Consider the following 16,062-nt stretch of genomic DNA (forward strand, 5'->3'; position numbering starts at 1 on the left):
AATATTTCCGCAAGTTTATTTGCAGTTGGCGATATCTCTTTCGCGTACTGTTCACATACTGTTCGACGAAGTAAATCACGCATAAAATCGTCTATCTTACCGAAATCTGTTTTAGTTTATTTTCTCTTTAGTTGGTGAACCGTAATTCTTAATTTCTATGCTCCACACACGCACACTCACACACACGCATATATATATATATATATATATATATATATATATATATATATATATATTTTACCAACTCCGCCGGTTGCGTCCGATGTTAAGTGATTAAGATTTGTACTTATCAAACTGCCTCAACTTTCGATTACTCCCTGGATAGAATTTCTAACGTTAGACACAATTTTAATACTTTGTTTTCTTAGCTACGCTCCTCTGCAAATAAGATATTCTGTTTTGTTCGACGGTGTTATTTGTTCTTGTCGTGATCTTCAGGTGAATCAGAAGGCCTGACTGCGGATCATCTGCTCCAACACTCATTAATCATGGCCGGAATAAATATTATACTTATTGAAGCACACAACGGTATAAAACAACACGTCGACAAATGTCTGAAAAGACACTGAGAACGGTGAAACTCAACAGGTAGAGGAATTGTCTTAAATTTGGCAATGCTGGGATCTATTGTATTTCTGCCACGCGGCTAGGGGTTGAGTAGAGGATGGGGGTTTATGAGGGATTACCAATTCCAAGAACAGAGGCCGTCATGTTTCCGAGCCAAGTATACTATTCATCATTTCTTAGGGCAGCAAGGCGAACCTAGCGGCAGAAATTGTCATGACTCTCAGAGACCTACTCTCAATTGTGCTATGTGCCAGCTTGTGTAATCTCGTAAGCAACGATCTGACCAGTGCAAAAACCACTCTGACTCATTGTCACAATAGTAATTAATTGTATTTTTGCTGTACATATTTATATTTTATAATATTTTGCTGTACATATTTATATTTTATAATATTGAACTGTTGTGAAACTACTTGTAAACAGCAAACTATATTAGGTAAGAGGTGAAGTTAAATGTAAGAATAATTTCGTGTCTTATTATAGTCTAGGCCTAATTTAGTTTAGTATAGTAAAGCTTAGAAGTGTTTATGCTAGTGTTGTCTGCTGTGTGAATAATACAAGTGAAGTGAAGTGATATATTAAGAGGTAAGGTTAAATATAAGAATAATACAACTTCGTGTCTTGTTATAGTTTAGGCCTAATTTAGTTTAGTATAGTAAAGTCAAAAAGTGTATGTGCTAGTGTAATAGAACATTAGTGAAGTGAAGTGAGTGAAGTGAAAATGTGTATTATGTCAGATAAGTGTGGTGCATGTCGAAGGAAAGTATGTCAAGGTGTAAATTGTATACAATGTAATATATGGTTTCATTGGGACTGTGCAAATACTAATGCTGAAAATGTAAATAGCCAATGGAAATGTAAATATTGTAAACAGTTAGATATTGTAAAGAAACAGGCGGAAACCATCACCCATTTACGCAGACAATTAGAGCTTGCTAATGAGGAAATTGCAGCCTTGAAATCTATAAAACCTAAAGTTAGAAGTAAATCACCAGAGTTTAAGGTGGTCTCTAATCAGAAGTGTAAAGGGAAGAGTTCCAGTGTCCCTAGTACTGCCACTGCTACCTCTAGCACTGAAGTGGAACTGAGCAACAGATTCTCTGTTCTGGATTCTCTAGAACCTGAATCTGATGCTCCTTCCAACTCAGTATCGGAGCCCAAGTGTAGGAAGAAGATACTTTTGTTAGGTAGCAGCCATGGTAGAGGAATAAGTCAACGGCTCCAGGCTTCATTGGGTGAGAAATATGCTGTTACCAGCTTTTTCAAACCCAACGCGTCTCTGTCCAATGTTGTAGGGAATCTATCTGCACTTGCTAAAGATCTTGATAAAAAAGATCATGTAATTATAGTGGGGGGTGCAGGAAACAGCCTAGACAGGAACCTTAATTATTCAATTGATGGAGATATACACAACATTGCACAGAAGAGTGGCCATACGAATGTGGGTTTTGTGAACATTTTCCAGAGGCATGACAAGCCGTGGATGAATAGGAGGGTTGAGAGTGTAAATCTGCAGATTGACTTGGCTCAGTTGGAGAGGGACATGGCCCACATTAATATTATAGACACATCCTCCATTGTAAGAGAGGAATACACTAATCATGGACTGCATTTGAATTCTCAAGGCAAGGACTCGCTAACGCGTCTCATTGCTGACAGTCTTCAATGTGACCATGGCAAGTGTGACAATAAAATTCCTGTTGTAATCCGTCATAGGGCTTGTCGTTTTTTAGGGTAAATAAAAAAAAGTCAAAATAACAATAATAATAATAATAATAATAATAATAATAATAATAATAATAATAAACAGAATCAACAAATCGTAATACAATCAACATTCAGTGTATTCCATCAGAATATAAGAAGTATAAGAAATAAGACTGATGAACTCCTTGCATCCTTAGTTTCCGAACATTTAAATCCGAATGTGCTATGTATTACCGAACACCATATGAAACAACAGGAAATATTGTCTCTCTCTCACCGGAAGGATATAAATTAGGTGCTAGTTACTGCAGACAAACTCTTGAGGATGGAGGCTTGAGTGTATTTCTCAAATCTGACCTTAAATTAAAAAATATTGATCTTTCACATTTTTTGCAAAGACAGGGATTTAGAAATTTGTGCTGTTGAATTAGAAAATGAAACATATAATTTCATTATAATATGTCCATATAGAGCACCATCTGGAGACTACGAAAATTTTATTCATTTATTGGAAAAGGCACTAGAATACTTATAGAAACTGAAACGTGAATGCATTATTTGTGGAGACATCAATGTCGATTATCTAACAGAAAGCAATAGGAAAGATCAACTAAGTTCACTGCTAGCATCTTTCAATTTAATTTACACAGTAAACTTTCCGACCAGAACACAAGGGGATTCAGCTACTGCAATAGACAACATATTCATCGGAAAAGAAAAAATAGGTGTATCTCAAACAACCCCAATAATTAATGGTCGTTCAGATCATGATGCTCAACTCCTAAGTATAAATATTAACACTTCATCAAAAAAAACAACTAAAGTGAGATTCAGAAATATAAATAGGGAATCATTAAATAATTTTGAAATAAATCTTAAAAATGAAACATGGGAATCAGTATACAGTCGAAGTGATATGAACAGTAAATTCAACGAGTTTCATAAAACATTTCTAAATATTTTTGAATCCAGTTTTCCTGTAAAGTATAAAAATGAAACAATATGCAACAATAGATGGATTACACAAGGTATTAAAATCTCATGCAAAACCAAGAGATCATTATACATACATAGCAGAAATAGTAATGATACAAACTTAAAACAACACTATAAAAATTATTAAAAAATATTACACAAAGTAATTCAAAAAGCTGAAGAATTACACTATAATACAACAATACAAAACTCTGATAATAAAATCAAAACAACTTGGAACATAATTAAAAAAGAAAGTGGACGATCAAAAAGTAAAGTAACAAATTATACCCTTATATCTAACAATACAAAAACGTCAGACCCAAATGAAATTGCAAACATATTTAACAAATATTTTCTTACAATAATTGATAACCTCAACATCCCCCAAGATAATGTTACTAACAGTTTAGATTCTTTAACACAATATTTTCCGACAAAATTCCCAAATATTCAAATATTTCCAACAAACAAACGAGAAATAATTGCAATTATTAAAAATCTAAAGTCAAAAAACTCCTCAGGGTATGATGAAATAACAAGCAAAATATTAAAAGCGAGTTCACATATTATAGCTGGGCCATTAAGTTATTTATGTAACTATTCAATGTTCAATGGTATATTTCCCGAGAGATTAAAATACTCAGTGGTTATTCCTATCTTCAAAAAGGGAGAAACAACGTCTCCAGAAAATTACAGACCCATATCACTTCTACCAGTCTTCTCCAAAATCTTTGAAAAAGTAATGTATAAAAGATTATATCATCATCTAGAAAAATACAACATTTTAGTCCCAGAACAATTTGGATTTAGGAAAAATGCAACATTTAGTTTAACTGACGAAATTCTGGAGGTAGTTAATAAAAAATTACAAGTTGGAGGGATTTTCTGTGATTTATCCAAAGCATTTGACTGTATAAATCATAAAATGCTATTAGATAAATTAGATTATTATGGAATTAAAGGTGTTGCACACCAATGGTTTCACTCATATCTCATAGATAGGAAACAGAAAGTTGAAACCAATACAACTATGAAATCTGCATCGACATGGGGAACTATTAATAATGGAATTCCTCAAGGATCAATATTAGGTCCCCTACTTTTTCTAGTGTTTATAAATGATCTTGCCCCCCTAATAAGAGATGTAGGTCATCCCATATTATTTGCAGATGACACAAGTATAGTAATTACAGCCAATAACTCCAACACATTCCAATCTTCAACAGAGGAAATTCTCTTCAAAATATGTGACTGGTTCTCAGTCAATAAATTAGTATTAAATTGTAACAAAACTAACATAATTCAATTTAAATCCTGTCCAAATTCAACGTCGCAAATTTCTAGCACAATTATTAATAAAAGATCCCTATTAGAAACAACAACAACCAAATTTCTTGGCTTAAAAATCGATAATGTGTTAAATTGGAAAAATCATATTAAAGAAATTACCCCCAAACTAAATCAGCTTGTTTTGCTATTAGATCTATGCAAAAGATAGTAAATATCAATATCTTAAAAACAATATACTTTGCATACTTCCACTCAGTAATGAGTTTTGGAATAATATTCTGGGGAAATTCCACAGATAGTAACAATATATTTCTATTACAAAAAAGAGTAATTAGAATAATAGTAGGTGCCAAATCTAGGGAATCGTGTAGGACTATTTTTAAAAAATTACAAATAATGCCCATGGCTTGTCAGTATATCTTTTCATTAATAATCATCCTCGTATGTATTCGTGAAAACTTTGTAACTAATTCAACAGTTCATAGCATAAATACACGTAAAAAAAATGACTTTCATACTCCATCGGCAAGTCTATCATGCTATCAAAAAGGAGTGCGTTATATGGCAGTAAAAATTTTTAATAGCCTCCCTATCGACATAAAAAATGAAACTCAAAACATAAGATTATTTAGGGCCAAATTAAAGAAGTACCTAATTTCTTATGCCTTCCATTCTGTAGGTGAATTCATGACATTCAATAACACTTCATGAAATTGATACTAAAACTCTGTGTTGTACTAGTAGACTATATTGCAAATCTCGTCTGTATATATTTCATATAGACTGTGACTATAAATTAAGATTTTATAATAGTAAATATTATGTTTTTCAATTTGTTCTATATTCTAGCTGTAAGCATGTATGAATACCATGGAATGTTGATCAATACAATACAATACCTCAGCACGCAAAAACAATTTATTGTAAGTGTGTGTATCCCATCTCTTCGCACATTTTTTTTTTTTTTTTTTTTTAAAGACAGAAGTTCAGTGAACACAACTTGATAGAATTTATGACTTGTGCAGTGTTCAGCATTTCGTGTGAATCAGGAATTATTTTTTTCGCTGCCAAATTTTCTGTGTGTATAATGCAGCATTACCAAATTATTTTGAAGTTTATTTCGCGAATACGAGCAACAAAACCACTTTTCTTACCTGTCAATAAAGCACACCATCTGTGGAGACACACCAGTCCCAAGAAAAATTTTACTCTGATCTTTTAAAATTATCAAGAATTTTAAAAATGTCCTCTCCTTTTTTATCTTCTGGTAATTGTTTATATCCTAGAATTTCATCAACAATATCACATTTCTTAACATCAAAATAGCGAACATATACAAGAAACTCGGCATCATTAGACACATCCACTGATTCATCAATTTGATTTTCAAATCTTTTATCCAGTTTAATGTTTCCTACTATTTGCTGAACAACATCTTGTGCCATGTTAGTAAGCATGGTAATAGTAATTTTCCGATAGTCATTATACAATGTAATATAATATAATGTTTATTTTAGTATTCAGTCTAAATGACTTATCATAGTTTAAAAAAACATCAAGAACACTTACAAATGTAAATATTCATTGAATGTTATAGACATTTAATGTGCTAACGTTTTCGCCCTTTGGCATCTTCAGGCATTTGACTCAACAATATCTTATACAAAATTTTACCATATGATGCTGTGAAATATATATCAAACAATTACATCTAACATATTTACAGATCATGTGCACATCATTAAATAGCAGTTTGAAATTATTATCTCTGTGGTAAGCAAGCAATCTGAAATTTAAGTTGTTACAGATATTAAAATAAAATTATATTTGTAATAAAATTGATTGTGATTAAAAATGTTATTATTAATAATGTATTTCTTAATTCATAATAGTGTGATTATTAAAATAACGTAGTAAAATCATATGGTTTTTATTAATCAATATTAAGCTTCATAACAAGCCAACATCAATGATTTTCTGTTAGTTGTATACTTGGAGTGCAGATATAGATCTCACTGAGAGGATAATCCATTTGTTGGTGGAATCCATTCTGTAATATATGTTTATTATGAGTACGTTTATATAATTGTGATAGGTTTTTTCCAAACAACGCTTTATACATTTCTGATATATTACATTTTGTTACAGATAAACCTATTCCACCAAATTGAGTTTTAACACAAACGCAACTTCAAAAGTGTCAATGTATATAATCTATTACATCAAATATAAGGTTTTTCTGTGAACTTAAATGTGAGTATTGATAATAAATAACTTTATAATTTCCACTTTAATACATTTGTATCAGTTGCTCATAATAAACATATATTACAGAATGGATTCCACCACCGAATGGATTATCATCTCAGTGAGATCTGTATCCGCACTCCAAGTATACAACTAACAGAAAATCATTGATGTTGGCTTATTATGAAGCTTAATATTGATTAATAAGAACCATATGATTTTACTACGTTATTTTAATAATCACACTATTATGAATTAAGTAAGAAATATATGATTAATAACAACATTTTTAATCACAATCAATTTTATTACAAATATAATTTTATTTTAATATCTGTAACTTAATTTGAATTTCAGATTGTTTGCTGACCATAGAGATAATTATTTCAAACTGTTATTTAATGATGCACACATGATCTGTAAATATGTTAGATGTAATTGTTTGATATATATTTGTAAAATTTTGTATAATATATTGTTGAGTCAAATACCTGAAGATGCCCAAGGGCGAAAACGTTAGCACATTAGTTGTCTATAACATTCAATGAATATTTACATTTGTAAGTGTTGTTGATGTTTTTTAAACTATGATAAGTCATTTAGATTGAATACTAAAATAAACATTATATTATATTACATCTTGTGTCATGTCATGAATTCTACACTCTACACTGGTTTTCATTAGCTCTGATGATTCATGAAACGTATATGTTTATTTTAAATTTTACATAACCCCCTAACAAGTCTTCGCCTATCCCCGGTTGAATACCACTGCCATAGAACACAAGTATGTTATCGTGAACAGTATGACTGAAGAATTTTTTTTCTAATTCTAATACTTTTGGAAGATAAATCGTCACAGTGCCTGTTTTTTTATGTTTTTAATCACACTTTTACATCTATTGTCATATCACTTAGTATAGGATCTTTGGGTATATCAGTAGGCTGTTAACTATTGTTGAGTTTCTGTTTCTGTTGTCGTGTGTTATAGATGGCTTGTGTTCATGTAATTGATTTTGATTTTTTTTCTTCTAATGTTTATGATATTGGTGATTAAGGCAGTGATGAATCTTAGTATGTAAATTTCCAGTCTGGCATTTGACTGAGGAAAACCATGAAAACCCCCAGTCAGATTGGTTGGCCACAGGATTTGAATCCGGGAGGGACTCCTGAATGTGGGTCAAATGTTACCGTCTGAGCCACTGTGCTTGGTTAGTGTTTTTATGTTATAAATATTCAGTTTCTTAATTGGCTGACGGTGCTTCCTTCTGTTGGAAGACTTGTGAAGTAGTACACAGCAACCATGGAATACTTGAAGGGGGAGGGGTAGAATTTTCAGTTTCTTAACCAGTAAGAAGACTTTAAACGAGATTGTCCTAATTTGAACAGAAGTGAAATTGGAACCGTTTGATAGGAATGTATGTGAATTTACATTGCACTTTTTAATTAAAAATGGCTGCAGCTTGGTTCACTCCATTAATCATCATGCTTTCCAGTAAAATCCACCTTAATCTTTGTGATTCCTTTCCCTCAGGATCATGTCTCTGCAGTGGAGCAAATGGTCTCTGTTCATTGGAATATGTACTTGTACACATTGCTTTAAGTCAGAATTTATTGAATCCATTAAGTTTTCTAGCCAAATAGAATAGTGAGTTTTATAAGCTTCTTGCGCCCTTCGTTCTATAATATTTCGTGTTTAATTTGAAGTTGATACTTTTAAAAAATAATTTTAATCATCCTGTTATATACTCAGTTATATTATTGTTGGTTTTAGTTTTGCATTCCTCCCAAGTGACAGAGCTCCAAATTTATCCTTCAGTGATTCTTTAGTACTTTTGCATAATTAATTCATTCTGTAATGCAGACATGGGCATTTAAAGAGACGCGCCATACTACTATGACTGCTGCAACACGCATCACCTGTTAACGTAATACTCAGTGGTGGATCACATGAAATATTGAAACACGGAACGTTAAGTAATTAAGCAGGATAAAAAGATACACAGTTTTCTGCAAATGTTATTTTTATGAATAATGACAATGAAAGAAAACAAATTTTCCAAAACAAATACAAACTGTTTTACAAAAAGCTGAAACATAACTGTATTTCTAATTAAAACAATTACTGTAGAAACCTTATAAAATGACATAAAATATACAATTCCACAACAGTTAAAATGTAATGCCATAATCTGAACCTATTTGTTTTGGAAGGGCATCAATCACTAATTTGCATCATTTGAAAATAAAATTAAGGAACTTATGAAAAATAGATTCTTAACAAAATATCAAGCACATTACTAAGAAACAGAAAAAAAACAACAATTAGGCTATTTTTTGAATCTCTTACTGTAGTTCTTTTTTTGTTTTTGTCAATTTACGTCAATTGACTCATGCCCTTAAAAGAAGGGATTCATTTATTCTTCTCCGTCACGTAAATCAGCAAGTTTTTCAAAATTTGGAGTTATGTCAGACATTGCAATTCTGAGCTGATGGAATAAATTTTCATCTGATCTTGATTTGGATTTTACAATGGCCAACTGAGAAAAAAAACTGTTCACAAATATAGGTTGAGCCAAACATAGAAGCAATTTTCATAACAAAACTCCAAAGATGTGGATATTTTACTTTGCAAAGTTGTTTATATCTAAACCAGTCATATTGCGAACCTCCCAAATACTAACATTGTAACTCAATTTTTTAATGGTTTTTAGTTATGCTAGTTAATGTGGTCTTAAATTGTTTCTTTTTCTTCCAGTACTATCATTGTAGCTCTAAACCTTCCCAGTTGTATGTAAAATCATATTGTTATTATCTGTATACATAGATTTACACGATCATTTTAACACTTCATTTGCTTCTCCTGAAAAATGGAAGAAAGTGAGTTACAATGTTAATACTTGTGAGGGTCGATTTGTGCATTTGCACTTGGTGAACATGTCATTTTTCAGTCAAAGAACTTCTAACTGAAGATCTAATCTTGCACATTGATCATTAACGGAGAATGAATTAGCAAATAATAGTAATTCAGTCTCTAATTTTTTTAAATCACTGAATCTTTTATCGGTGAATTCATTTATTACATTTTCCAATATTTGATAGAAGTGGCTAATGTTAAAATCGGGTGATAGATTAAGCGATTTTAAAGAAGGAAAAAGATAAAATTATCTTTGATTTCACTGCATCAGAAATAGACGCAGTTGTTACACAAACAGCTTTAATTCATCGTACATATGTACGATATTTTTATCTTTTCCTTGAAGAGAAATGTTGAAATCATTAAGAGTGCTGGTTATGTCGCACAGAAAAGCCAAATCAATGACCCGCCTCTCGTCTGTCAATTCATTTATCGTTTCACCCTGAAAAGGAAACACATTATGATTATATTGTTGGTTTACAAGCAAAACACATTGTCAGAAATATTACTTCTGAGAAAAAGGCGTATGTATTGTACATACTGCATGTATATAAACTTAGAATTGGAAAATAAAATACAATTAAAAAGGAGTAACTTACTCAAATTAATAATATTTTGAGGATTCAGTTTTGTTGGAATTAAAATGCCTTTTTCTCAGACGTAATATTTTTGACTTAATGTGTTTTGCTTGTAAACTGACGATATTATTACATTACTACTACTTACTACCCACCACCATCACCATCACCACCACTACTATTATTATTACTATCATTATAAAAAATAAAATAAAAAATTATGTTCTATTAAAACTACGCCTTTTCATAATGTTGCTGAACATTGCTCTTCTTCAGTACTAGTAAAATTTTGTAGCATAATAAGCACCTAATGCTTTCCCCTTCTTTGCAACAAAAGAATTAATTTTCCCATTCTTTGTGGAAATAATATTTTTTCGACTTCTTTACTTCAGGAGCTATCTTAGAGAGCAATATTTTTTTTAATGAAATCCACCGCTGACTCAGTACCTCAACCAGTCGGACAGGTACCCCTGTATGGTAAACAGCTAGGAGTGTGGAGGGAGGGAGGTCACATGGTTCCGTTTGACTCCGTGTGACATGTACTACTGTTGCCCACATCTGCTGTAATGTAATTAGAATTATTTTAGTTCATTGTTTTTGTGTTGGTTCTGCACTTACATAAGTTAGCACAACTGATTTTAAATTTGTACATTTTTTGTTTCAGGATAATAAAATTAATCATTCAGATAATTTGTTTCATTTGCTTTATTACATTGTTCATTTTACACCTAGATAATTAAATTGCATTATGTGCTGTACTGTTTTTTTTTTTTTTTGTCAGTCTTGCTGTTCTTTCTTATATCTAAGTGATAAAATTGCATTAGGGACTCTTCTGTGTTTCCTTCAGTTCTGTTGCATTATTGCTGTCGATTTCTGCGTCTTAGTAATTAAATTCCATTATGTACTGTACAGTTTTTCCTTCACTTTTTGTATTGTTGCTGCTGATTTCTATAAGCTACCTAAATAATAGAATTGCATAAACCTGTGTCTTTTCTTCAATTCTGTTGCATTGTTCCTGTTGATTTCTATACTTAAATAATTAAATTCCATTACTTTATTTGCTTCACTCTTTTGCATTGGTGCCATGTAACATCTCCCACATGTAACAAGCGAGCTATTAGTGAGCTTATCTTCCCCTTAAACTGCAAACATACGTAGGCCTCCACAGCAGATAATAAAAACTTAGCTGCCCATACTAACTTAATTATCTTTTTCCTCACTATCTTTAAGCCAAGTTATACTATGTACTGGTACTTTGCTTTTTATAATCACTGCTGATACTGGCTTTTTTCTGTGGTTCTGTGGGTATAGTTTGCAGTTTGGAGAGGATTGGGTAACCAGTTCTTCAGATAAAATGCTCATGTCACTTTCTTACTAGTGGATCCTTATTTTAAACATCTAGAGACGTTTCAACAAAGAACACTATATTATATACTCTGCCAATTGTGCTTGTTTCGAAACACATTATGAATGCCTGCCTGCTTGCACCAACCAATGTTATGAACTATAAATCCGTGGTGTTGAAAGAGAATTCTTACCTTATCATGTTTAATGCCAGTCAAGGTCATGCACCCAACATCCTGTTGGCTGAGTGAGCACTATACTACTCGAGGCCAGGGACTATTTCTTTTTTTCTATATTTTAGTAAACTTCAATTTCACAATCTTACAGTTAGTATAGGCAACTAATTCTTTATATATTTGTTTATCATCCGTGTAGATCCAACATTTGTGCAGTGTGACAAGAATTTTCGACATGAACTCATTAACAATTAGTTTCCTTGTACGTAATTAAATCTAATTATGTGATATGTTATGTTCCCATAAATTCTGTTGATTTTTCTACCTAAATAATTAAATTACATTGTGTGCTACTGTCTTTCCTTCACTTCTGTTACATTGTTGCTGTTGATTTATACAATACCTAAATATTTGAATTATATTATGTGCTATTGTCTCTTCTTCAGTTCTGTTGCATTGTTGCTGTTGATTTCCTTACCTAAATAATTAAACTGTATTGCATACTGTATTGGCTTTCCTTCAATGCTATTGCATTGTTGCTGCTCTTAATTTCTATACGTATTAAATATACTACGTACTCTATTGTCTTTCCTTCAGTCTTTAGTTCATCTCTTACAGTTCCTTTAGCTACTATTGATGATTTTTTATACTGAAGTTAAATGTATCTCTCAATGGCAGGTAATTTCACATCTCATTTCGGTTACACTACTCTGCAATGATTTTGCTGTTTGGGAAATGTTAAATCCCTGTTTGCACAGTCCTGTTTCCTCGCCTGCTTTGAAGCACCTGACTGAACTGCCAAGAAAGGAAAATCGAACGCACAGCTACACAGTCCTGTTTTCTTTTTTTGAAACCAGGTACCTATCAGCTGTCCCACACCCACTCTGCCTCCAGCCGTGCATTCAAGAGAAAGTTGTCATGCAGCGCAGTACAGTTGCTACATTCTTAAGAGAAGGCGTTTTTGTGTCGCTTAGCATTAATTAAAATGTATCTCACTGTCATTGAAACATACAGCAGAGTCCATGTAGGCCAGTTTCTGTCAGGTGCTTTTCCAATTCACTGCGGGCTAAAGCAAGGAGATTCACTATCACCTTTACTTTTTAACTTCGCTTTAGAATATGCCATAGGAAAGTCTAGAATAACAGAGAGGGTTTGAAATTGAACAGGTTACATCAACTCCTTGTTTATGCAAATGACGTGACTATGGTAGGAGAAAATCCACAAACTATTATGGAAAACACAGGAATCTTGCTTGAAGCAAGTAAACAGGTTTGGAAGTAAATCCCGAAAAGACAAAGTATATGATTATTTCCAGATTTTTTGTATTCGACAGATATTGGAGAAAAAATGGGAGTATAAGGGTACAGTACATCAGTTATTAATAGATTTCAAAAAGGCGTATCACTCGGTTAAGAGAGAAGTTTTATATAATATTCTTATTGAATTTGGTATTCCCAAGAAACTAGTTCGATTAATTAAAATGTGTCTTAGTGAAACTTACAGCAGAGTCCGTATAGGCGAGTTTCTATCTGATACTTTTCCAATTCACTGCGGGCTAAAGCAGGGAGATGCACTATCACCTTTACTTTTTAACTTTGCTCTAGAATTTGCCATTAGGAAAGTTCTGGATAACACAGAGAGTTTGGAATTGAACGGGTTACATCAGCTTCTTGTCTATGCGGATGACGTGAATATGTTAGGAGAAAATCCACAAACAATTAGGGAAAATGCGGAAATTCTAGTTGAAGCAAGTAAAGCAATAGGGGTTGGAAGTAAATCCCGAAAAGACAAAGTATATGATTATGTCTTGTGACCAGAATATTGTACGAAATGGAAATATAAAAATTGGAGATTTATCCTTCGAAGAGGTGGAAAAATTCAAATAACAAATATAAATGACACTCGTCAGGAAATTAAACGCAGAATAAATATGGGAAATGCCTGTTATTATTCAGTTGAGAAGCTTTTGTCATCTAGTCTTCTGTCAAAAAATCTGAAAGTTAGAATTTATAAAACAGTTATATTACCGGTTGTTCTGTATGGTTGTGAAACTTGGACTCTCACTTTGAGAGAGGAACAGAGATTAAGGGTGTTTGAGAATAAGGTTCTTAGGAAAATATTTGGGGCTAAGAGGGATGAAGTTACAGGAGAATGGAGAAATTTACACAACGCAGAGATGCACGCACTGTATACTTCACCTGACATAATTAGGAACATAAAATCCAGACGTTTGAGATGGGCAGGACACGTAGCACGTATGGGCGAATCCAGAAATGCATATAGAGTGTTAGTTGGGAGGCCGGAGGGAAAAAGACCTTTAGGGAGGCCAAGACGTAGATGGGAAGATAATATTAAAATGGATTTGAGGGAGGTAGGATATGACGGTAGAGACTGGATTAATCTTGCTCAGGATAGGGACCAATGGCTGGCTTATGTGAGGGCAGCAATGAACCTCCGGGTTCCTTAAAAGCTAGTAAGTAAGTAAGTAAGTAAGTATGATTATTTCTCGTGATCGGGATATTGTACGAAATGGAAATATAAAAATTGGAAATATATCCTTTGAAGAGATGGAAAAATTCAAATATCTTGGAGCAACAGTAACAAATATAAATGATACTCGGGGAAGGGGGGGAGAAAATTAAACACAGAATAAATATGGGAAATGCGTGTTATTATTCGGTTGAGAAGCTTTTATCATCAGTCTTCTGTAAAAAAATCTGTAAGATAGAATTTATAAAACAGTTTTATTAGCTGTTGTTCTGTATGTTTGTGAAACTTGGACTCTCACTTTGAGAGAGGAACGTTATCTGAGAATAAGGTGCTTAGGAAAATATTTGGGCCAAAGAGGGATGAAGTTGCAGGAGACTGGAGAAAGTTATATAACGCAGAACTGCATATATTTTATTCTTCACCTGACATAATTAGGAACATTAAATCCAGACATTTGAGATGGGCAGGGCATGTAGCACATATGAGCAAATCCAGAAATGCATATAGAGGAAAAAGGACCTTTGGGGTGGCCGAGACGTATATGGGAGGATAATATAAAATGGATTTGAGGGAGGTGGGATATGATGGTAGAGATTGAATTAATCTTGCTCAGGATAGGGACCGATGGTGAGCTTATGTGAGGGTGGCGGTGAATCTCCGGGTCCCTTAAAAGCCATAAGTAAGTAAGCGATAATTATATTTAGTCTACTTTATTTTATTTTTTTTAATATAAAAACACTATGTAGATTTTTTGCCCTATTTATAAATCATAGTGTAAATAATTAGAAAATAATTGTAAAGTATAATTTTTAATATTGTACCTAATATAAAATTTCTAATATGGTCAAGTGGAGCAGAGACAATTCTATTAATAGAATAACGGAATTGTATGAACAGAACATATTTTGTCTTTATGACATAAAAAAACGAAGATGAAATCGGAACTCCTGTGATTGAATTAAAATCTAAAATAGAGACTCTGCAGTCGGAGTACTCCAATGAGAAGCAGTTAATAGTGAAGTGGAAAAAAAAAATGGTGCAGGTGTTGATGAAGTTAATGAGACGAAAATTGCAAATTCAAATTATCTTAATGTCCGGAATAAGAAAACAAATGTCTTGAGCAGCAATCACGAAGCACAAATAGACTAGACCTAAACTATATTGTAATTTAATAATGATGTGATGATGGTGATAATAATAATAATAATAATAATAATAATAATAATAATAATAATAAACTAGCGATAGCTTCTATGAGGAATTGGAACACACATTTGATCAGTTATCTAGATATCACATGAAAATTTTATTTGGGGATTTCAATGCTAAAGTAGGGCGAGAGGATATTTTTAAACCAATTATTGGAATAGAGAGCCTACATGCCTACATGTAACTAGCAATGACAATGGAGTTAGGGTAGTCAACCTTGCGACATTCTAAAATTTAATTGTCAAAAGTACAACATTTCCCCATAAGGATATACATAAATATACTTGGACTTCTCCAGCTGGATTGACACACAACCAAATAGATCTCATCTTGATAGATAAACAGAGACATACTAGTATAGCAGATATTCGAACTTTTAGGTGGGCAGACTGTAATTCTGACCATTATTTGGTAATTGGAGAATTAAGAGAAAGACTATCAGTAGCCAAGTGAGTAGAGCAACAAGTTAATATTAGTAGATTCAACATTATCAGGTCGAAATTTTAAATAGGTTTGCCACTTTAGAAAGCTCCGATGAAGCTGAGAAAGAGTTAGATGT

At 32.6% G+C, this 16,062-nt stretch overlaps 2 protein-coding genes across 3 annotated transcripts in view; both read left to right on the plus strand.

Annotated features, from left to right (window-relative positions):
• Positions 1–16,062, plus strand: part of LOC138699973 (thymidylate kinase) — a 150,646-nt gene that overhangs the window by 125,464 nt on the left and 9,120 nt on the right. The gene's annotated exons all lie outside the window — the stretch shown is intronic.
• LOC138699967 (uncharacterized) lies at positions 223–7,873 on the plus strand. The gene is made up of 2 exons (XM_069826210.1): positions 223–6,795; positions 6,877–7,873. The coding sequence occupies exon 1, from the start codon at positions 1,289–1,291 to the stop codon at positions 2,303–2,305; it is 1,017 nt and encodes a 338-aa protein (XP_069682311.1). The 5' UTR covers positions 223–1,288; the 3' UTR covers positions 2,306–6,795; positions 6,877–7,873.

Source organism: Periplaneta americana, chromosome 1, assembly GCF_040183065.1.
Source record: "Periplaneta americana isolate PAMFEO1 chromosome 1, P.americana_PAMFEO1_priV1, whole genome shotgun sequence".
Taxonomy (NCBI): Eukaryota; Metazoa; Arthropoda; class Insecta; order Blattodea; family Blattidae; genus Periplaneta; species Periplaneta americana.